Here is a 25,158-nt window from a genome sequence, read left to right on the forward strand (position 1 = left end):
GGAACAGGCTGGCAGTTCTAGAAATGGCCTAAGCCTTTCTCTGGCCTGTGTGAACTTCCAAGCATGTTTGGTGGGAAGGGGCTTTGGCTGGGAAACTTTCTTTTGTGTAGAATTTTTAAAGAAAAAGGGTTTGGTCTGGTATATAAAAGCTCATTTATTTCTTTATTTCCTGACTACAAACCAGGTTTCCATGATGAGTGGTTGGTAATCCTATATATAGTTAGTGAATTTTCACCTCTCTCTCTCTCTCTCTCTCTCTCTCTCTCTCTCTCTCTCTCTCTCTCTCTCTCTCTCCTCTGAAAAACACCACTGATTTTGGAATGAGCTCTTTAGTGTGACTCAGTTTTATGGACATTGAGTTCAGTTCTGTTTCTGTAACCAGTGAGGACACTTATACAGGTAAACTCATTTATTAGAACTTTTGAATGTGAAATTTTGGCAGGAAAAAAAAATAGAAAAATGAATTTATTTTCTAAAATTCTGAGCCTGGAGTGATTTGTTCTTTATTTTTTTATTGAAGGTGACATATTAAAAGGATAATTTCATCTCCTAGAAACTTCTGTGTTTCAGGCAGGCATTCCCAGGTTCTAAGCATATGGACCATGCTACTGGGAACTCCACAACTGGTATACTTTGAACTCATGATGACTCTCATTTTCTGTCTGTTCCAGGAGTCTGAGCTAGTCTTTCTTCCTGGTGTTCACCTCCCCATGGGGGAAAGGATTTCTAACTACCTACCGTAGTGCCCACATGTAGCTTTTTGGAGTCAGGTTAGAGTGTGGAGTAAAGTTTGGGCCATAAAAAGGAATGAAACACAGGATTCAAAAGCATGACCTTAGCCTTCATGAGTCCTTTATACTCTCATTATCTGAGCAGTATAGCTGAAGCTATACCTAGACACACTCATGTTAAGGCAAAACTAATGAGGTGCCTGGAATAGAGGAGCATTGAAATTAGGTGCGCTTCTGTTGAACCGAGCGCTAGCCTTCGCCACCTCTCCCTCTGTGCCTGTGCTTAAAATTCTGCAGAAGCTGAAGGCAAGTTAAAATCTTTTCTCTGTCGACCTAGGCTAGAAACATTTGTGACCTGTCATCTTTAGAAGTTGCAACTTCATGTAGACATTGTGAGAACTCTGCCCAGTATGCACTCTGAGGGGAATATGGGCAAGGAGAACTGAGCCTACAGGGCACAGCTAACTGGGATAGAGTTATTTTGCTTGTTCTTTAGATGGTCTACTAAGTGCTTTCTCTCTAGTCTGCAATCTGTGCTACTTTCAGAATTAACTCTCCTTGGTCTTTAGTAATTTCATCTGTAAAACCAAGACCAGGTTTCTACACACTGTGTGACATTGTAAAATGGACTAAATGGTACCATTGAAAGTGTCTGAAATACATAAAGAGTGGAAAATTAATCATCACCATGGTGATTCCAACATCACTATCAGTAGTAGCTCTAATATTAACTGCAACAATTAGCCTTTGTAAGCCTGCAAATAGATGTCTATAAGTGCTTACGACTGAATATTTTACTGCATATATTTGAACAATATTCACTTAATTGATAATAAGCATTTATGATGATCAACTTGTTAGAGCAGAAGGTGGGAGGTCTGTAGACCTAATAAAGCCTTTGGCTCATGGACAAGCTGCATGGATAGACCTCAAATCCATAATGGTCTAAGAACTTGTGCTAAGATCAAGTTCCATCTGTCATGTCTATGAATCAATATATAAAAGTGGAAACAGAAAAAGTTAGATGATTACAATTTAAATATGAGCCCTGATACTTAAAATCATATACTAAATTTGAGAAAGCCTAAAAACATCATTATCCATGTACAAATCAGAAGACAACCACAGAATCTTCAATACTTAGCCAAGATAATGAAGATTCTCTGACCTGAAACTTGTCTTCAGTCAATATGTTTTTATACCTTTAAAAATAATATTTAGAGGTATTTATAGAATTCTACTTATAAATATATGATTTATAAATATTACTACCTTATATTTGTTTAAGTTTTCAAGTAAATCATTTACTTATTATTATTATTATATATTGATTCCCTAAATGTCACATTCAGTAAAGGGTATATAGTCAATAGGATATGTGCATGTCTAATTCTAGTCTTTATTAGTCAAGCCTTATATCTTAAAATTTTCATATGTTTTTGAGATTTTTGCATGTCTTACACCTTAGTCTCATGCACAAACCAATCAATGGCACTTCAACTCCTGGATGCAAGTGATTGCCAGCAACTGAGAACTGGGAAGACATAAACTCTAAGTCCTTATAGCAGTAGCTACATTTCACTCATCCTGTAAAGGATGTCTGAAGAGTGAGCAACGAATTGAAATACTGTATTATAAAGATAAGCTTAAAGGGTTTATTTTATAAATAAGAGCACAGAGGTATCTTTTCTATTATTCTCCCACTGAAGAAGCCTCAAGGGTAATAACCTTAGGTCACTTCTATAATCTATTGCTCTAGGTATTATTTTAAATATGTAAAAATATTAATATTACAGAACACTTACATTGAGTCATACTATTACTATTATATTTTGGGGCTAAATAATGCTATACATATTCATAAAAATATGTGTTAATGTTTTAGCTGTATATATAGACAACAAATATGTGTGTGTATACATATCATTAATGAACATTACATTGACCTTTATCATTGGAAAGTTATCTTAAATCTTAAATATGTCCTATAATTTGAAGGATTCTTTTAAAAATTAGCTATCTACTCAGACAGACTCTTTAGCTTTAAGGCTTAGTGTCTTCTACTTTCTACACAAAGAGGCATATGATGGGAATGTCGTTCTGTATGCTGTGAATATACGTTGTTCTGACTGGTTAATAAATAAAGCCATTTGGCCTATGGCAAGGCAGCTTAGAGGCAGGCAGAAAATCCAAACAGATAGAGAGGAAGAGAAAGAAGAGGCAGAGGAGACACTGCCAGCTGCTGCCATGAGAAGCAAGATGTAAAAGTACTGGTAAGACACAAGCCACGTGGCAAAGTATAGATCTATAGAAATGGGTTATAACTTAAGATATAAGAACTAGGTAGCAAGAAGCTTGCCATGGCCATAGTTTAAAAATAATATTAGCCTATGTGTGTTTATTTGGGTCCAAGTAGCTTCAGGACCTGCGGGTAAGAGAGAATTGTCCTGACTGTGGGCCAGGAGGGGCATACAAAAACTTCAGCTACAGGCATAACTCAACCATTACTTGAAGTGAGTCCAGGCCATAGTCAAGCTGTGTCTATAGATCCTAAATTGAATCTGATTAAAACAAATAGCACCTTAATAAGTGAATATTGAGTGAAACAAGTGTTTGGTTTTTTTTGTTTCCAAAGCCAAATATACTTTAACGGCCACAGTAACTATATATTCTCCACAGACTAGGAATGACTTTTGGTGACAGGAATATATAAAGTTTGGGCCATGCCTTTTTGCTACCTGCAGTGGAGTGATCATTCGTTTCTAAGAGGCCATCATCCTCATTCCTGCTGTCTGGGTTTCCTTTGCAGTCCATGTCTGGGCTGTAGTGTCGGGGTTTCATTAATAGAGATTTCCTCTTGTTAACTGGCACTCCCAGTGCCTGCTCTTCAGCTCTCCTCTTCTTTGCCATAGAGCAATCATATGCAGCCCTGGAGTGAGCAGAGCAGGGCAGATAAAGAAAACAGTAAAATACACTCGCTGCTGCTTAACATTTGACTTTCACCAAGTCTAACTTAAAGCACCTGGGACCAGGAGTTAGGGTTCATCATTAATGCTAACAGTCTCGCTGAGAACTGTACTTCACTGTCCATCAGGAATATTTAAAAACTCACCCTTAATACTGAGTAAGCATATGCTAATCTATGTTTCACTTCATTACATACCGGGGAAGTGAAATAAGACTTGAACCAGGTTGCAAGCCCCAAGAAACAGCTAATGTGAAAAATACACCACCAGGTACAGAGAATGTGTAGTATGATTAAACCATGGGTACTCAAATAGTAACAAAACACTGAAATTGCTTGTCTGTGCCATACTCATGCCTAAAATTTGAGATACCCCAGGTCTTGGGCCCTGATTTGACTGAAAGAGCAATCAAGCAAGAGAACAAGCTATGGACATTCAATCAACCCATCTCCAGTGACACAAAAATGTGAAGAGTTGTTACACAGAAATGTACCTTTGGATTCCCACTCATTTGGCACACATACAAACAAACAATAGGAGAATAAATAAGATTTGATTTCACAAAAATGACCAACAGTTTATCCTTATTCCTGTTCTCACATGGTTCTGTTTGGAAATGCTCCCAAGGGAGTACCTTTCAACACAGGTTTCCTATATGCACCTCACACAGAATTAATGCAGCAGATTACTGTGTGAAGTTAAGAGAATCACTCTCCTGGCAAGATCTGTGATGATCAGAGGATTTTGACAGTGAATCTATGACAGATATTGTTAAATGCTATTTGAAGATGAATGAATGAAAAAATCCAAGAGAAAGAATTCTGGAAACAGAGAAACAGTTTACTAACTCAGCTCTGAAAAAAATCTTGGTAATACTAACTGGTCAGAAGCCCCTTTTCCGCTCTAACAGGAACACTATACAGAGATGGTGACAGTGACATGTTCAGGAAAACAATTCTGTGAAGTCAGATACACATTCTTAAATATAAAAAAGTAGATGCAGAAACTTCCAAGGGAGGGAACAGAAAAAAGAAAAAAAAACTTGGAAGGGGAGAGGGGTAATAGTTACAATCTCATAAAAAATGGAAACAAGAGAACTAAAAATTCAGAAAGGAAGAAATGAGTGATTTTTCCTAAGTAAACTAATGAGTTTTCACAGATTTGAACCCAGGTTTAAAGTGAACAAGTACAGGAAATGCAGGAAAGGAAAGGAAACATGACCAGATGGTAGTAAGGGCCCCAGACATTTTGGTAAGAGGGCCTACAGAAGGTGGAGAACTACGTGGACTGAAACTACTGGTCTGGGAAAGCACAGGACTGCACACCATGCTGATATAAACATAAAGGACTTAGCATACAGAAGTGCCCTTACACCCACCGTCCTAATAATCAGCTCACAGTTGAAGGACAGGTCAAAGACATGAAGATGAGGTAAGAGATGATAGATATGTGAAGAGAGTTCATGAAATTCTCAATATTTCTGTTGCAGAATATTATTTTAAGGTGTGTTACTTTTGTTCATATTGCATTTGTTTAACTCTGTGAATATGTGTTACTGTGCCTCTGCAAAACACCTGATGGTCTAATAAATACCTTAATGGCCAATAGTGAGGCAGGAGAAAGGATAGGTGGGACTGGCAGGCAGAGAGTATATATAGGAGAAAACTGGAAAGGGAGATCTAGGAATGAGAGAGGAAGGAGGAAGACTCCAGGGGCCAACCACCTAGCTACACAGCAAATCAGAAGTAAGAGAATGGAAAAAGCCCAGAGGCAAAAGGTAGATGGGATAATTAAAGTTAAGAAAAGCTAGCAAGAAACTAAGCCAAGATAAGGCTGGGCATTCATAAGTAATAATAAGCCTCTGTGTGTGTGATTTATTTGGGAGTTGGGTTGTGGGCCTCCTAAGAAAGACTAAAAAAACCCCAAATAACACATTTCAAAATCAAATGAACTTCCACACCTTTCTCCCCCAAAAATCTCAGAAAATATTCAGGTAAAGTTGCTAAGACCTTCTCAGGACGTAGGACAATTTGTAGAAAGTAGGAGAGACTCTTCTGCAGTTCAGACATTAAAAGAAGAGACAGAAAATGAATTTTAAGAATTTGAGTGATTTAAATTAGTGTAAAGAAGAAGCTAACAAAACATATTAAAATGAAGATTTAATCAGGAAGACTCCTAATTTAATTCCTTTGTAGAAATATCCAGAAATTGGATTGGTGAAGCAATAGTAACTCTATTTTTGAGGAATTGTCATATTGATTTGAATGTTATATGTAGCAATATTTATAATGACCAATCTGTGGAAACACCTCAACATCCATGGCAGATGAATGGACAAAGAAAATGTTTTATACATACAATATGTACAATTCAACTTTAAACAAGAAAGAAATATTGTCATATTTATCAACTTGAAGACATGTATTACACTATGTAAAATAAATCATAGATTCAGAGAGAAAAATGTTCATGATTTCTCTTACAGATGAGGAACACAAGAGAGGTAAACTTTAGAATCAAAGAAATAGTGGTTGTCTTGACTGACCAGGGAATTATTCCCCCATTAGCTAGCTTTTATAGTGCCAAAAGTTTCTACACAGGCTGCTGGGAGATAAAAGGCGTCAGTGGTTTGTCCTAGTCCCTGTCCAGCAAGACATGCCCACTGTTGCAACAGTGGTATGAATATTATAGGAACAACTAACCATATGAGGTCTGCTCCACAGAAGAGATTTCATGCCTGGTACTATAAATCTGGTCAAAATCCCGTGACTTGGGAGATCACAGGCCCTAGTGGGGAAACTATTGTTACTATGTTAAGTAGTTATGCTGTCAAATTGTCTTCTGAATATTTGTTTACACCCATAGTACTCAACTTTGGTCAGGGAAGCTTATTTTTTTTTTTCAGTGGGTAACAGTTAATTAAGGAACTCAAAATTCACCAAAGAATCAAGCATAAGTAACTGTGAGAGCTCAGCTGTGGATGAATCATTTATATTAACCTCTCCTATCCAAAGTCCAAGGATCATCACTGAAGAAGGAATGGAAAGAATGTAAAAGCTAGTGGATGAGGAAGAAAGCTGTGAAATATTGACTTCTAGACAGGACATGGCTATTGCATATATCAACTTACAGCAGCTGTGGTTACTTGCACAAGACCTGCACAATATGAAGTCAGTCGAATTTCCAGTTTGAATGGGAGGAAGTATCACAGAGGCCTCACCCTTGTGGGAGCAGCCATTGGAAGCTAGTGGTTGTTGAGGGAGGGGCAGTCACTCTCCTTTGGGGACATGGTTGTTAATAGGTTAGTCAATGGCCCAGTGGATGGCCCCATTCATATATACTTGGGAACTACTGACTGGACTTGGGGTCATTAATAACAGTAACAACAAAGTAAGGACTTAAGTTGGAAGATGGAATGGGGGCAGTAGGAGGAGTTGGAGAGAGTTAGTGGTGGATGTGCATGATCAAAATAAATTATGTAAGATGTATGAAGACTTTAAAGAATAAATAAAATATTATAATAAGTAATAGTGGTTGCTAGGTGTTGAAGGATGGAAGTAGAGAATTGCCAATAAATAGATACAAAAGTTTAATTGAACAAAATCCAAAAACACAACTTTTTCAGGTCAACAATATGTGTCACACATTTACAAATGTGTTTAAAAAGGTGAATCCTATGTGAAACAGCACTGTAATCATAACATTTAAGAAGATAAAGGTGGTGGAGGAAAGAGATTTGATGGCACCAGCAGCCATTCATCATGTTCTAGTTAGGAAGGGCAAATCAGCAGGGAAACTATCATTTCTTTCTTTAATGATGGGGGATCCACACATGCTGCTAGTCCTTCAGACTTTATCTTTTTAAATAGCATCATATCCCATTACTCATTTACACAGAAAGTAGCATTCCACAAACAAGCAAGCAAAACCACTCACTGGTGGGACTGACAGTTGGATCCAGTGTGTAGGGGCTCACAGCTTATTTTATCCTCTGTATTTACAAACCAGATCAATAGATTTGGACAAATTCTGTATGAAGTGATTATGTACAGGGACAGAATTCTCTGACTGAAGGGAAAGTGATTGACACAGGGCTTTGGCTAGTGATTTTCAGGTGCACTCACATGGCAACTGTTTTATCTAGTGATGATATTGAGCTGCAGAATTTTAAAAAACAACATGGCAAGGATTGGGCAGACAGCTCTTCAGCTATGAGCAGGTGCTGCTCAGGAACCAAATTCAGCCCCTAGTGCCCACATCAGACTGCTTACAGCTGCATATAGCTCCAGCTTCAAGAGATCAGAGACTTGCAATGCACTGGCCCCTGCTTTCACACACGTACACACTCACACCCAAAAATACACATATAAACACAATTAGGTTCACATAAATATTTAAAAAGGTAAAATCTGATTATGACCTAAATTGGAGAAGTAGCTTGGTACTTAAGAGATGGCTATCAATGGTGATGAAAATCAAGCTCAATATTTGGATCAAATAATACTTTTGCAAGTGTAAGATGAAGAGCAATATAAATGTTTTTAAAATCAAAAGTATGAATTTATGCTTTCTCAATAATGTTTATGCCCATTGACAAATACCAAATATTATTCTCAGTTTTGATCAGAGAAGCTTCTCTTTGAACAGTGGCAAATACAAAGACTCGTGGCTGTTCAGAGTGCTGAGAATAGTGAGCACTCAGTTCTAAACAGGACATTTATATCACCCCCCTGTAAGGCTCAGGGAATACTATACTGGATATGGATAGAAAGAATGCATGAGCTGGATCATAAGGGGACTGTGAAATACTACCTTCATTGCATGACAGTCATTGGAACCTGTTCTCACAACAGTGGAGTTTGCCTGCACTGGGCCTGTACAAGACTGACCTGTCAAGGACAGAGAATTGGCTCATGGGCCATATCCCTCCCTGAGGCATTACTGACTATTTAGAGATATTAGGGAGGGGAGATCATTGTTTTCAGTTGTGTTCCTATAGGTGACCTAGCAGACCTCAGTGATAGTTCTGCACCCACAGCAGACAGTGCTGGTTAAACTCACTGGGTCCCAAAACAAAAAGACATGGATGTGGAAAAGAGACTTATAGGGAGAGTTGGAATGACGGGGTGGAAGGGAGAGATAAGACAAGAGGGTAGAGTAAGAATGATCAGATACATATAGACAAGTATGAAACTACTGAAGAACAAATTTAATTAATTAAAAAGTACAGGTTTAGATTTATCTTCTATTAAGGGTATTGAAATAGATTGAGTAATCCTGGCTGTGTAACCTGTCATAAACTGTTGGACCTTTTGGAACATTAAATTTCCCATGTTTAAAATGGGAGGATGATTTCTATATTACATGTTAAGGACTAAGAAAATAGTATCAGTGCTGACAAACCAGGTCAAGACAGAGTTTTGTGGCTCCCAATTTAGTGCTCCTTGTGTTCCACCGGCACCAGCCAATGCTGCCACTTTCCAGCACTCTGCAGACTATGAATGCACACATGTCTATGACAGCATTCTATTTTTCACTTTTTATTTACATTTACAAAAATTAGGTTTACATATAACATTTGCTTTAAACCTCACATTCTGTGCATTTCTCTATTGCAAAGCACTTACAGCCCAGGCAGCATTTGGAGCTAAAATGAAAGGCTTTATAATAAATATTACCCTTTGTGTGTGCATAGAAAATGGTCCCTTTCTAGTTTTCCCTGAGGGCACACTATTTTGGCTTTATTGTGACACTTCACTGTGACACTGCAATGAGGGAAAGCCATGCTTTACATGTCATGGAGAGAAATGCCACAAAATGCTAACATATCTTCTCAAGGTTGCCAGAAATCATTTCCACTGGGCTATGTTTTCCCATCTGCAGAGCTTTGAAATGTAAAGAAAATAAATGAGCTCTATTATCTATATTTTTCTAGCAGATGAGAAAGAAACAGAAAAAATACAGTCAGCACTGCATTTATTGTTCTGTTCAATCAAATTGTTGCTCTAGACACCCAGAGCCCCCAGGGGGCTTAATCAATCACCAAACACTTTAAACATCATATTTTGGGTTTTGATTTTATTAAACTAACTTCATAGGATCCGTATTTACCTCTGAGAACTTTTGGGTTTACAATCCTGAGAGACTCCATTTAGATATTGGAATTCCAATTTGAAATGCTATTATTTGTGTGACATATACCTGAGTTTCTAACTCACTCAGACAAGCCACACAGAGAGAGTTCACAAGAGAATCACCTAAGGATGATTTCTCTAAGTTAAATTTGTGAAAACCTCAGTCTTCAGAAAACCTGAGTTCACAAGAGCAGCCACTGTGTGTTTTGTAGTCTATTTCAATAGTAAACTATTCTTACCGTAAGCTAGAAGATGTTAACTCAAAACTACAGATCCAGAAATACATTCATTCTGAGCCCTCACAAATGAATGAAATAGAAACTTCCGCATGCAAGGAAACCATTTACATGCTCCAACATTTTCATGGAGAATTCAGGGCAAGACTTCCTATGAACTCCACAGACCCACCGACTAGGGCCGAGACATAGGTATCTGTATTAAGACTAAGAAGGGACCCCAGCCACTTCCTGAGACTTAGAGACCTGCCCCCAGCTCCCATCCTGCCCTGGACTTCCCGTCTGGACAAGAGCTCCCATTGTGCCCCGGATTTCCCATTTGGACAAGAGAGCTCCCATCTGGACAAAAGAGAGAGACTCCCTGAATCTGTCAGCTCTGTCTGAACCAAGTGCGCTGATAAGACCAAGAACGAACCACAAGGAGATGGGCAGACATCAAGGCAGAAGTACATACAACAAAATGAAGAGCAATACAGCATCACCATAACCTAGCCCTCCTCCAACATCTAGACCTGAACATCAAAAATTGGAAGAAGCAGAAGAAAACAGCCTTATGAATAACATCATGAAGAAGGTAGAGGCTTGTATAGAGGAAAAGACAAAAAAAAATGGGAAGAACACTATAAAAAACTAGAGGAAAGGACAAATAAAGTAGAAGAAAACAATAAAGTCCTAGAAGAAAACAATAAAGCACTGAAAGAAAATCATGAAAAAGCAATGAAACAAATGAAGGAAACAGTCAAAGACCTGAAAAGGGAAATAGAAAAAATGAAGAAGACACAAACAGAGGGAATACTGGAAATAGAAAATCTGAGTAAATGATCGGGAACTTCAGATGCAAGTATAACCAACAGAATGCAAGAGATGGAAGAGAGGATCTCTGGCGTTGAAGATACGGTAGAAGAAATACATTCATCACTCAAAGAAAACACTAAAGCCAACAAAGTCATGAACCAAAATGTCCAAGAAATTTGGGACACCATGAAAAGACCAAATCTATGAATAATAGGGATAGAAGAAGGAGAAGAATATCAACTCAAAGGCACAGAAAACATATTCAACAAGATCATAGAAGAAAACTTTCCTAATTTAAAGAGGGAAATGCCTATGAATATACAAGAAGCCTATACAACACTAAACAGACTAGACCCCCCCAAAAAAGTCCCCTCGCCACATAATAATTAAACAACTAAACGCACAGAATTCAGAAAGAATATTAAGAGCAGCAAAGGAAGAAGGCCAAGTGACTTATAAAGGCAAACCCATCAGAATAACACCCGATTTCTCAATGGAGACTTTGAAAGCCAGAAGGACCTGGACAGATGTAATGCAGACACTAAGAGACCATGGATGCCAGCCCAGACTAATATACCTAGCAAAACTTTCAATCATCATAGACGGAGTGAACAAGACATTCCAAGACAAAGCCAGATTTAAACAATACTTATCCACAAACCCAGCCCTACAGAAAGCACTAGAAGGAAAATTCCAACCTAAGGAAGTCAGATACACCCTCGAAAACACAGGCAATAGATAAAGCCACAGCAGTAAATCCCAAAGAAGAGAAGTACACACACACTACCACCAAAGAATAACAGGAATGAACAATCACTGGTCATTAATATCCCTTAATATCAATGGACTTAATTCACCTATAAAAAGACATAGGCTTACAGAATGGATACGAAAGCAGAACCCATCTTTCTGCTGCATACAAGAAACACATCTCAAATTCAAAGATAGACACTACCTAAGAATAAAAGGCTGGAAAAAGACTTTCCATTCAAACGGTCTTAAGAAACAAGCGGGTGTAGCCATCCTGATATCCAGCAAAATAGACTTCAAACCAAAATCAATCAAAAGAGATCAAGAAGGGCATTATATACTCATCACAGGAAAGATCCACCAAGATGAAGTTTCAATTCTGAACATTTATGCCCCAAATACAAGGGTACCCACATATGTAAAAGAAACATTACTGAAGCTTAAAACACTTATAAAACCCCACACATTAATAGTGGGAGACTTCAACACCCCACTTTCACCACTAGACAGATCTCCCAAATCGAAACTTAACAGAGAAATAAAGGACTTAACTGATGTCGTGACTCAAATGGACTTAATCAATATCCACAGAACATTCCATCCTAACAAAAAAGAAGATACCTTCTTCTCAGCACCCCATGGAACCTTCTCTAAAATCAACCACATACTTGGCCACAAAGCAAATCTCAACAGATACAAAATAATTGGAATAACCTCCTGTGTTCTATCAGACCACCATGGTTTAAAGTTAGATTTCAACAACAACAAAAACTACAGAAAGCCTACAATCTCATGGAAACTGAATAATGCTCAACTGAATCACCAATAGGTTAAGGAAGAAATAAAGAAAGAAATTAAAGACTTCCTAGAGATCAATGAAAATGAAGACACCACATACCCAAACTTATGGAACACAATGAAAGCAGTGCTAAGAGGGAAATTCATAGCACTAAATGCCCACATAAAGAAGTTGGAGAAATCTCATACTAGTGACTTAGCAGCACACCTGAAAGCTCTAGAACAAGAAGAAGCAAAGTCTCCCAGGAAGAATAGATGCCAGGAAATTATCAAAGTGAGAGCTGAAATCAATAAAATAGAAACAAAGAGAACAATACAAAAAAATAATGAAACAAAGAGTTGGTTCTTTGAGAAAATCAACAAGATAGACAGGCCCTTATCCAAACTAACCAAGAAACAGAGAGCATCCAAATCAACAAAATCAGAAATGAAGAGGGGGACATAACAACAGACATTGAGGAAATCCAGAGAATCATCAGGTCATACTTCAAAAACCTCTACTCCACAAAACTGGAAAATCTAAAAGAAATGAATAATTTTCTGGATAGGTACCACATACCTAAGTTAAATCAAGACCAGATAAACTATTTAAATAGTCCAATAACCCCTAAGGAAATAGAAACCGTCATTAAAAGTCTCCCAACCAAAAAAAGCCCAGGACCAGATGGTTTCAGTGCAGAATTCTACCAGATCTTCAAAGAAGAGTTAATACCAATACTCTCTAAATTGTTCCACACAATAGAAACAGAAGGAACATTACCAAACTCCTTCTATGAGGCTACAATTACCCTGATTCCTAAACCAAACAAGGATACAACAAAGAAAGAGAACTACAGACCGATCTCCCTCATGAACATTGATGCAAAAATACTCAACAAATTCTGGCAAACAGACTCCAAGGACACATCAAAACAATTATCCACCATGATCAAGTAGGCTTCATCCCAGGGATGCAAGGGTGGTTCAACATACAAAAGTCCGTCAATGTAATACACCATATAAACAAACTCAAAGAAAAAAAAACACATGATCATCTCACTAGATGCAGAAAAGGCATTTGACAAAATCCAACACCCCTTCATAATAAAGGTCTTGGAGCGATCAGGAATACAGGGAACATACCTAAACATAATAAAGGCAATTTACAGCAAGCCAACAGCCAACATCAAATTAAATGGAGAGAAACTCAAAGTGAGTCCACTAAAATCAGGAACAACACAAGGCTGTCCGCTCTCCCCATACTTATTCAATATAGTACTTGAAGTTCTAGCCAGAGCAATAAGACAACATAAAGAGATTAAGGGGATACAAATTGGAAAGGAAGAAGTCAAGCTTTCCCTATTTGCAGATGACATGATAGTATACTTGAGCGACCCCAAAGATTTCACAAAGGAACTGATACAGCTTATAAACACCTTCAGCAACATAGCAGGATACAAGATCAACTCAAAAAAAATCAGTAGCCCTCCTATATACAATGGACAAAGAAACTGAGAAGAAAATCAGAGATACATCACCCTTTACAATAGCCACAAATGACATAAAATACCTTGGGGTAACACTAACCAAGCAAGTGAAGGACCTATATGACAAGAACTTTAAGTCCCTGAAAAAAGAAATTGAAGAAGATGTCAGAAAATGGAAAGATCTCCCATGCTCATGGATAGGCAGGACTAACATAGTAAAAATGGCAATTTTACCAAAAGCAATCTACAGATTCAATGCAATCCCCATCAAAATACCAACACAACTCTTCACAGACCTGGAAAGAATAATACTCAACTTCATATGGAAAAACAAAAAACCCAGGATAGTCAAAAGAATCCTGTACAATAACACAACCTCTGGAGGCATCACGATCCCTGACTTCAAGCTCTACTATAGAACTACAGTAATAAAAACAGCTTGGTACTGGCATAAAAACCGACATGTGGACCAACAGAATCGAATTGAAGACCCTGTCATTAATCTGCATACCTATGAACATATAATTTTTGACAAAGAAGCCAAAAGTGTACAATGGAAAAAAGAAAGCATCTTCAACAAATGGTGCTGGCATAACTGGATATCAACATGTAGAAGGCTGCAAATAGATCCATATCTGTCACTGTGCACAATTTAAGTCCAAGTGGATCAAGAACCTCAACATAAATCCAGCTACTCTGAACCTGCTAGAAGAGAAAGTAGGAAGTAGTCTTGAATGCATTGGCATAGGAGATCACCTCCTAAATATAACACCAGTAGCACAGACACTGAGAGAAACAATCAATCAATGGGACCTCTTGAAACTGAGAAGCTTTTGTAGAGCAAAGGATATAGTCAACAAGGCAAAGCGACAGCCTACAGAATGGGAAAAGGTTTTCACCAATCCCACATCTGACAGAGGACTGATATCCAGAATATATAAGGAACTCAAGAAATTAGACATCAAAATGCCCAACAGTCCAGTTAAGAAATGGGCTATAGAACTAAACAGAGAATTCTCAACAGAGGAAACTCAAATGGCTGAAAGACATTTAAGGAATTGCTCAACATCCCTAATCATCAGGGAAATGCAAATCAAAACACCTGTGAGATACCACCTTACACCTGTCAGAATGGCTAAGATCAAAAACACTGGAGACACCTTATGCTGGAGAGGATGTGGAGCTAGGGGAACTCTCCTCCACTACTGGTGGGAATGAAAGCTTGTACAACCACTTTGGAAATCAATATGGCGCTTTCTTAGAAAACTGGGAATCAATCTCCCCCAAGATCCAGCTATACCACTCTTGGGCATATACCCAAGGAATGCTCAATCATACCACAAGAGCACTTGCTCAGCTATGTTCATATCAGCATTGTTTGTAATAGCCAAAACCTGGAAACAACCTAGATGCCCTTCAACTGAAGAATGGATAAATATAATGTGGTACATATACACAATGGAATACTACTCAGCAGAGAAAAACAATGACATCATGAGGTTTGCAGGCAAATGGATGGATCTAGAAAAAATCATCCTGAGTGAGGTAACTCAGACTCAGAAAGACAAACATGGTATGTACTCACTCATAGGAGAATACTAGATGTGGAACAAGGATGACTGGACTGCTACTCACATCACCAGGGAGGCTACCTGGAAAACAGGACCCCAAGAAAGACACGGGGATCACCCATTGACGGAGAAATGGATGAGATCTACATGAACAGCCTGGACTTGAGTTGGGATAATGAAGGGCAAGGGTTGAGGGAAAGAGAGCTTGGGGGAGAGGTAGATCCCAGCTGGATCAGGAACAGAGAGAGAGAACAAGGAATAGGAGACCATGGGAAATGAAGACCACATGAGAATAGGAAGAAGCAAAGTGCTAGAGAGCCCCACAGAAATCCACAAAGATACTCCCACAATAGACTGCTGGCAATGGTCGAGAGACAGCCCGAACTGACCTACTCTGGTGATAGGATGGCCAAACACCTTAATTGTCGTGCTAGAAACCCCATCCAATGACTTCGGGAACCGGATGCAGAGATCCACAGCTAGGCCCCAGGTGGAGCTCCCGGAGTCTAATTAGCGAGAAAGAGGAGGGTTTATATGAGCGAGAATTGTTGAGACCAAGGTTGGATAAAGGACAGGGACAAATAGCCAAACGAATGGAAACACATGAACTATGAACCAATGGCTGAGGGATCACCAACTGGATCAGGCCCTCTGAATGGGTGAGACAGTTGATTGACTTGATCTGTTTGGGAGGCATCCAGACAGTGGGACCGGGTCCTGTGCTCATTGCATGAGTTGACTGTTTGAAGCCTGGGGCTTATGCGGGGTCGCTTGGCTCGGCCTGGGAGGAGGGGACTGGACCTGCCTGGACTGAGTCTACCAGGTTGATATCAGTCCTCCGGGGAGGCTTTGCCCTGGAGGAGGTGGGAATGGGGGGTGTGCTGGGGGGAAGGGGAGAGGGGCGGGAGGGGAAGAACAGGGGAATCTGTGGCTGATATGTATCACCGAATTGTATTGTAAAATAAAATAAAATAAAATAAAAAGACTAAGAAGAATGATATAAAAACAAAGACATGATGATTAAAAAGGAAAACTTTTTTCACAGAAATAGGGTTCTAATTGTAAAACTGTTGTATGCCTGTGTGATTTGTATATATGTGCATATTTATATTCTTGCACATGTGTGGGTGCATATACAACACGTGTGTGTGGATCAGCAGTATCAGCCCTTGTCTTCTAACTTGTTTGAGAGGTAGGGTCTCTCGTTCGCTAACAGGCCCATGAGTTTCCCAGGATTCTCATATCTGCATCTCTCATTTCCACATAGGAGCACTGATATTATAGATGCTCTCGTACCTGGTTTTATACAGGCATTGGGATTCAGAGTCAAGTCCTTACACTTGACAGCAAGCACTTTACACATGAAGCCATCTCTCCAGCTTTGGGATTGTATCTGAAGAAAATCCAAAAGACTATAAATAAATTTGGTGATAAGGCAGTAAATACAGTAAGGTTGCTATTTAAAAGGTAGTGGCAAATCTATAAACCAATAATATGCATTTAGAATAGCATAGCAGTGTGAAAAATACCTAATGAGAAATTGAACAGACAATGTGCAAAAGCTCCATAAAATCACCACCTTTTGAGATTACAGAATATCTAAGTGAAGAAGGGACTCTAAAGTATCCCTGAGGGAAAGACAGCATAAAAAGATCCCATCTTGCTCTAAATTTATTTATTAAATCAATGTAATCTTTATCAAAGCCCCAAGAGAGTTTTTAAAAGAAATGGAAAATTCTATGTTTCTATAGAAATAAAAAGAACCAAGAACAGCAAAGATCATTTTGCAAAAGAGCAAAAATAAAATTAAAGGACTGATGGTCACGGCTGTGAAGTCTTGTCATACAACTTGGTATTTGAGCTGTGGCCTTATCAATACAAGCACAAATGCAGACTAAGGGAACTCAGTGAGGGGCCAGAAACAGGCCTACTCCAATGGCTACCTTACACAGACAGTATGTGTCACTAGGGAACCAGTTATTTCTTCAGTAGCATGGGTATCTATTTGACACAAGCAAGCAAAACCCCAAAGGCCTGTCCCCTACAGTGTATATTTGCTCCTCATTATTTCAGTCTTCATTTTTTCAGTTTCTTATCCACTGTTAATCACAATCAAAAATACTAAATAAAAATTTTGGAAATAAGTAATTCATAAGTTTAAAACTGTGTGCCTAGCAGGGTGGGATTTGGTACTATCCTGCTATGTTCTTGGCCCACAGTAACCACATATTTTATGCCACCCATTATTAGACATTCAGCCACCATCTTGGTTATTAGACAGACTACTGAGAAACTGCAATGTGCTGTGGTGGCCCATGCTTTTCTTAATGGTGATAGTGATCTGCAGTGTACGTATTGAAAAGACAGACAATTCTCTAAGGGAAAGTAGGGAAGCTCTCAACAGAGAAAAATACAGCTCAAACAAGGTTGATGTTATCCACAGCTTTGTGGGCAATGGTGGATTACTATAGCAAAAGAATTCAGGAAGAGTTATGGGTATAAAACTTATACTGTAAAGAATGTGATGCAGAGACCCAATCTGAGAAGAATATGGAAACTCTGAACCAGGAGTCATAGACACCAAACCCAAGCTCTACTACTTTTGTGGCAGAGGCAGGATGGTGTCCTGGCTATGGCAGGAGTAGAGTTTGAAGAAGAATTTCTTGAGACAAGAGAACAGTATAAGAAATTGCAAAAGGATGGACACCTGCTTTTTGACCAAGTACCTTTGGTTGAAATTGATGGAATGCTGCTGACATAGTCTAGAACCATCCTCAGCTACCTTGCTGCCATGTACAACTTGTATGGGAAGGATCTGAAGGAGAGAGTCAGGATTGACATATATACTGGACCTGATGATAATGATCACCATTTAAACTCCCTGAGGAAAAAGAGGAGAAGTATGCTTTAATCATGAAGAGAGCTAAAACTCATTACTTCCCTGTCTTTGAAATGATTTTAAAAGACCACGAGGAAGCTTTTCTTGTTGGCAACCAGCTCAGTTGGGCATACATACAGCTGTTAGAAGCCATTTTGATGGCGGAAGAACTTAGCGCTCCCATGCTGTCTGACTTCCCTCTGCCGCAGGCATTTAAGACAAGAATCAGCAACATTCCTACAGTTAAGAAGTTTCTGCAGCCTGGGAGTCAGAGGAAGCCACTTCCAGATGACTACTATGTTGAGGTGGTCAGGAACGTCCTGAAGTTCCAGTGGCAGCCGGTGTTCAGGTGGCTACAGAGAGGATCCAATGGGAGCATCCCCATAGGCCAGCTATGGAGCAATTCAGAAGCAAAGGATATATCCCAGGAGTCTTCATCTCTAGTAGAGTATTATTTTAAGGGATGTTACTTTTGTTTATGTTGCATTGTTTAACTCTATGAAGATATGTTATTGTGCCTGTGTAAAACACCTGATGGTCTAGTAAAGAACTGGCCAATAGCAAGGCAGGAGAAAGGATAGGTGGGACTAGTAGGCAGAGAGAATATATAGAGGGAAAATCTGGGAGGAGAGCTAGATCTAGGAGCCAGAGGAAGAGGAGGACTCCAGGGACCAGCCACCCAGCTACACAGCAAGTCACAGAGAAAGAGTAAGATTTACAGAAGTTAGGGAACAGGAAAAGCCCAGAGGCAAAAATAAATGGGTTAATTTAAGGAAAGCTGGCTAGAAACTAAAATAAGCTAAGGCCGGGCATTCATAAGTAAAAAAAAAGTGATGCAACATTTTCATGAGCTTAAGGGAAGCAAAGGTTTGTTAACCAGTTAAAAATGCAATTTTAAAGGGTAAGACTAGTAAATTACATCACATTTAAATGTAAAAGGTCTAGTATCAGAAGGTACCAGTTAAGATGCAGACCATCCCATCCATGTGCAGGTCTCAATCAGTTTCCATGACATGCTCAGATGGGAAATGTCCACTGAGCTGTGCTCTCTGAATGTTCCCATCCTTCTACACATGCATCACATTCTTCATGAGAATTTTCAAAAGACAAGAATGATGAAGAAAACCACAGAGCAGGAAAAGGTATTTGACACATACATCTTACAAAGCATGAAGTAGACTACATAAAGAATTCTTCTCAATAAGAAAAAGACAAACTAGCAATTTAAACCATAGGCAATTGCTGGGTACATGACTTGGGGTCTGGAGATTGCTCAGTGGTTAGAATGCTTCTTGCTCCTCCAGTGGAAATGAGTTTGGTCCCTTGAAGGTCGGATTACAGGAGATTGTGAGCTGCCAAGCTTTGGTAGTGTGATTGATTAAACAGACAGGGCTTAATTCAATGAACGTCGACAGCCAATCATGAAAGACCTCAGGAAGCTTTCTAAATGTCAGTCTTTGTAGGCCAGAAATATAGCCAACTGACAAAACTTAAATAAGTTAAAACTAAATAGTCTACAATTATAACCTTCAACATTTTCTTAAAAGATGACATAATTATTTTAAGCTACTGATAGAGAACACTTTTTTTTTTTGACCTAAGAAAGGAAAGTTATTTATCATGGACTAAGAATGGAGTTTAGCATGATTACAGGGAGGTTTGTTTTGCAAACATTTCCACGTGCTATCTCTGTGTACATTAGTCTGATTACCCAGTGTAAATTATCCAAAGTGAGAAACTATGTTTGAATCCATTTGCATTCCATACCACAATTATAAAACAAATTTAGTCTATACTTAGAACAATAACCAGTCATTAGTACAGTTGTTTCTGAGGCTTTGCATGCTTCTTGGTAAAACACAACTGAATAATTTTCAGCAATGCTAAAGCTTATGAGCAGTATTATAGCTTAGTTTGTAATCACAAGGGGATATTCAATAAATATATATAATGATACCAATAAAGATATAGCATTGAATGAAATTTTTTTTAAAAAAGCTCTTCCTAGAGGTTTTATTAAAGAGAAAAGAGACACAAAGTTGTAATTTTCCTGTAAAATTTTCTACATTGACTACATCATTGGATGAATACTTTGGGAAAGTGATGAATAAAAGAAAAATCCAGAATGTAAGGGTCAGACTTTCAGATAGCTTGCCAATTTTACATTAATGTAACAAAATACCTGCTATAATCAGCTTAGAAGAAAAGAAAAGTTCACTATGACTCAGTCTGTGAGTGGCTGGTCCTGTTGCCTACACTGTAGCAGCAAAGCTCGTCAAAATTCTTTACTTTAAAGCTGAGTGCAAGAGGAGGATGGCCAGAGCCATAAACTCCCTTCAGGATACATCCTCATGACCTTCCACCTTCTAAAGGAGCCAGACTGATGATCAAGCCTTTAACATTTGAGCCTTTGGGAGATATTCCAGATAAAATCTTAGGAAGATTGGGTGATCAGGAAAATCTCCATTAAGAAAATTAAATTTTTCCACTCAGCAAGGGGGAAATCATGTCTGGTAAGGAAAACTGAGCTAACTACCAAGGCTACTAAAGTCATGAATATTGAAAGAGAACCTACACCACCACTGTACTAAAAGAGCATGATCCCTAACTACGTTCAAAATATTTGCCTTATACCCACTGGTAAGATACTTCACCTCTCATCAAGGAAACTTCTCTTTGTGACTATCAGAGAACATTATAGAAGAACACAACTTCCATCCCAGTAGATAAATCTACAACACAACTTCAGCACCTCAGAATGTAAGGTTTGGGGATCATTTCAGAAGAGTGGGTTGAAAGATTATAAGAGTCAGAGGATCAGGGAGTTTGCTGTGAGAATGTCTCCCAGAAATGTCAGAGGCTACACCCATAAAGTCTCACCTACATGGCTGCCCAAAATGAGCTGAACAAGGAAGACACCAATAGATGTGCCAAAATCGATGAGCGTTTGTTGCTACAGAAAGTCCAAGAGGCCTCAGCCCTACACAAAGAACTACAGGCAACTAAGGAATGCTGAGAGTGGGAGAAATAATCTTCCCCAGGGAAGAGCACACTGATTAGTTATCTAATACCAAATGGTCAGTCCTGAAACATACAAATAGCATTACACAGACTAAGAAGGTTATATTTATGTATTTAGTAATACACTTGCCATCCCCACATACATATCTAACAATAATTAATGAAAAAGGAAGCCACAAATTTGAAGGAGAGCAAGGAGGGGTTAATGGGAGGGTTTGGGTTTGGGGGGGAAGAAAAATAAGGGGAAACTATACTATTATATAATCATTTCAAAAAAATAATTACAAAAAGAACTCATAATTTTGCGTGTGTTGGGGGGATGTCTCATGAGCTTCCACTCCTTGCTAAGGAGCTACTGAGAGCTGGTGGCTTCTGGAGGAGGGAAACTCAATTCTCTTTATGGGTATGGACTCTGGTAAGTCAATCACACTCTAGTGCATGGGACTACACACTTGGGTTATTAAAAAAAGATAAAAAGAACGTGAAGTTGGCAGGGGATGAGGAGGTGGCTGGTAGGTCTAGGAAGAGTTAAGGGGAGGAATGGAGTCAAACTATGACCACAATAAACTATAAGCATGTATGACATTTGAAGAATTAATAAAAATGTTATATTTTAAAAAAGAAAAAAATTAAGCCGGGCGTTGGTGGCGCGCGCCTTTAATCCCAGCACTCGGGAGGCAGAGCCAGGCGGATCTCTGTGAGTTCGAGGCCAGCCTGGGCTACCAAGTGAGTTCCAGGAAAGGCGCAAAGCTACATAGAGAAACCCTGTCTTGAAAAACCAAAAAAAAAAAAAAAAAAAAAAATTAAATTTTAGTAAAAATTTGAAGTGGATACAGAAAAAAACAGAAAAAAGTGACCTGAATTTTAGCCAGGAGAACAGTGAGTGCAAACCTAAAGACCCAGAGGCAGAATAGTAGGAATATTCCAGGATAACACAGAGGCTCATGAACAGTGAGTAAAGGAGGAGTAATGGGAAACTAGATCAGAAAAATAATGGGTCCATATAATGCTGAGAATTACAGACCATTTTAGAACTTCTGACTCTATTGAGATATTAAGAATCTGTAATGTTTTTAGAGATGACATATAATGATTTCTTGTTAGTAATATTATCTTGGTCTAATCAGAAGCGGTTGTAGATTATGAGTTTAGAAACAAGTAGAATAATAAGTTTACTAATCATGTCAATAAGAAATGGTGTGTGATTTGGATATGGTGGTACCGACAGGGGTGGTGGAAGATTCTGAAAATATTTGGAAGAGGAAGCTAAGTGGCATTACTGCCAGAGTAAATGAGGGGTACAAAGGAGTGGAGATTGATTTAAGTAGCTTTTGGTTTAAGACTTGTAACTGTGTTGTTGCCATGACTGAGAAGCAAGATTTGAGGGCCACAAAATCTGAAGCGTGTTAAATTAACATGTTCACTGGCTGTGGAAATAGGATATATTCAGAAATACTTTATCTGAAGAGTACCTTGACTCTCTGATCCCATGAATCCCCCTCTCCTTGTACCACACTGAAGATGATGCAGAGATTTTTATTTTGTAAGAGAATGCGTACTTGTATGTTCCTTGCATTTTGGACAAAAACCAAGGTCAATATACAACATCATCTGGCCCGCTAAGAGTAGAAAGGGCCCTCAGGCCAAGCGAGCTGCAGGACCTAGCTACTACTCACAGCAGGAGCTAGAGGAGTACATATGGGCCAGATCTCAGAGTGGTGCTGGATCAAAGGTATGGAGCATCAACTTGGACAAGGAGAAGTTGGTGTGGAAGCCATCTCTCATGTTACAGGATTTCATACCCTGTCAATAAGCCTGGGGGATGGTACTTGCAGACTAATAAATTGGATCTTGGAAGGCTAGAGAAGCAACATGACATTCTAATTTAGAAATTCTAGAACTGCCACCACAGACAATAGAAGAAAAGAGGAGAGAGACATGGCCATTTCTGGAATGGATATATGGGCCTGGAAACCTACTGTATCCCTTGCCAAATTTGTAGGCCTGAGGAACTTCTCAGAATCTAAGTCCAGTGATTCCCTGTGGGGGAGGTCTTTACCACAGTAATGTCTTCATGGTTATTGTTCCCTTCAGCTGTCACCATGATGATCTATGGCAGTATACTCAGAGAACAATTACCCTGGCGAGGAAAGACTGAACAAACATTTCAAGTACTGTTGCAGTGTTCAAGCTAATACCCAGGGAATGAAGCTACATCAAGGACATGGTTAGCAGTCAAAAATCCCAGTCCTGAGAAGGGGAAATGAACTCAGTCCTACCCCTCAATAAGCTACTCGCAAGTGATGCCTGCAGGGAAAAGGAAATATCTGTTTTCTCGAATGGCATGACACTGGGTATATCAAGCACACCGGGCCTACGCACAATAGCAGTTGGCCAACAAAAAACGGAATCCATCAACCAAAAACATTCCTTACTTTTGTGGGTATGTTGGAGGGGGACTTTATGTTTGGTCTTGATATTTTTTTATCTTACTGTTTTTTGTTTGTTTATTTTTATTTTTACTTTCTTGAGAGAGAGGAGAGAGAGAGACAACAAAAGAGAGACAGAGAGACAAAGACAAAGAGACAGAGATGGAAAGAAAGACACACAGAGAGACAGAACATGAAGTTCTGTAGGTGGGAAGGATCTGGGAGAAAGTGGGAGAGGGATAACATGATCAAAATATATTGTATGAAAAAATTTAGAGTAAAAACAAAAGAAAGAAAAGATCCTGATTAGGAGGGAAAGATGGAGGAAGGTCACAAGTGCAGCCCCAGAATGACCTGCTTCTTGGCCAGATGCTTAGTGTCTGTGTGCAGATTGGAAGAGATACAAACTGACTTCTGAACTAGTGAAGTAATAGTGAGCAACAGGTGGAATCCTCAAGAAAACAGCTTCTCCCATCACCAGAGCAACAGATCCAACATGTAATATTGTGGGAAGAGCAATTAGTACTAATCTTACAACTTAGACGATAAATGGTTGGTGCTTCCTTGGTTTTGATTTTGCTTTGTTGTTTATTTCTTTGGAGACAAGGTCTTGTGTAGCCCCAGCTGGTTTCAAACTCACTATGTAATTGAGGATGACCTTAAACTTTTGATTTCGTGCCTTCACATCTCAAAGCTATCACACCCCGTTTATGCAGTGCTGACAATTCCAACTGTACTACTTTCCCAGTTGGTGCTCCCTATTTTTCTAATTAGTTCTCCAAGGTGGACTCTATGCAATAATGGCCCAGAACAAATTCAAACAAGTGGCCATTTGAACTGCAGCTTTGATACCAATGCAGGATATTTGCTATAGCAGATTAACACCATCCTAAATTTGAAAACAAAAACCTGAAATGCATCTAAATCAGAAATATTTCAGCACAAACATGACAGATACTACAGCTGTCCTCATGTCACATGTCATAATCAAAACACAGATGCAGTCAAAATTTTGTGTAAAATCACCTTTGAACTGTGTGTAAGTAAAATAAAGCCTAAGTGAATTTTGTGTTTAGACTTGGATCTCATGTTCAAGGTGGCTCATTATGCATATGTAAATATTCCAAGATCTGGAAGCATAACATTGTTAGTCTCAAAGATAATGGATACCCTTATACTCAACCTGTACAGGACTCAAGTCTTTCCTAAGGCTTTTCATCCCTATCTGAAGCAGAATGTGGAGAAGTTGGAATTCCCACAAGACAGAGTGAAGTTCTCTGATGCTGCTGCCTTCTGTGCTAACTGTGCAGCCCTCTGCCATGGTGCCATCTGAAAGTAACTGAATTAATATGGTATGCTAATTATACCATCCTAATGAGAGCA

At 38.9% G+C, this 25,158-nt stretch overlaps 1 protein-coding gene and 1 pseudogene across 19 annotated transcripts in view; one reads left to right on the plus strand and one right to left on the minus strand.

Annotated features, from left to right (window-relative positions):
* The window catches only part of St18 (ST18 C2H2C-type zinc finger transcription factor), a 319,839-nt gene that overhangs the window by 63,142 nt on the left and 231,539 nt on the right, over positions 1–25,158 (minus strand). For 16 of the 19 annotated variants that reach the window (XM_052718277.1, XM_052718272.1, XM_052718276.1 and 13 more), the window contains one exon: positions 3,470–3,660. The exons of 1 other annotated variant lie outside the window; for it this stretch is intronic. In XM_052718277.1, the coding sequence (XP_052574237.1) occupies positions 3,470–3,660 (191 nt within the window). Of the gene's footprint in view, positions 1–3,458; positions 3,661–16,743; positions 16,841–25,158 lie in introns of those variants that run through there. 2 more of the 19 variants (XM_052718280.1, XM_052718284.1) reach the window with 2 other exon arrangements.
* LOC128096114 (glutathione S-transferase A4-like) lies at positions 3,874–25,108 on the plus strand (annotated as a pseudogene).

The sequence above is a fragment of the Peromyscus californicus genome, unplaced genomic scaffold, assembly GCF_007827085.1.
Source record: "Peromyscus californicus insignis strain IS unplaced genomic scaffold, ASM782708v3 Scaffold_5__1_contigs__length_169319896, whole genome shotgun sequence".
Taxonomy (NCBI): Eukaryota; Metazoa; Chordata; class Mammalia; order Rodentia; family Cricetidae; genus Peromyscus; species Peromyscus californicus.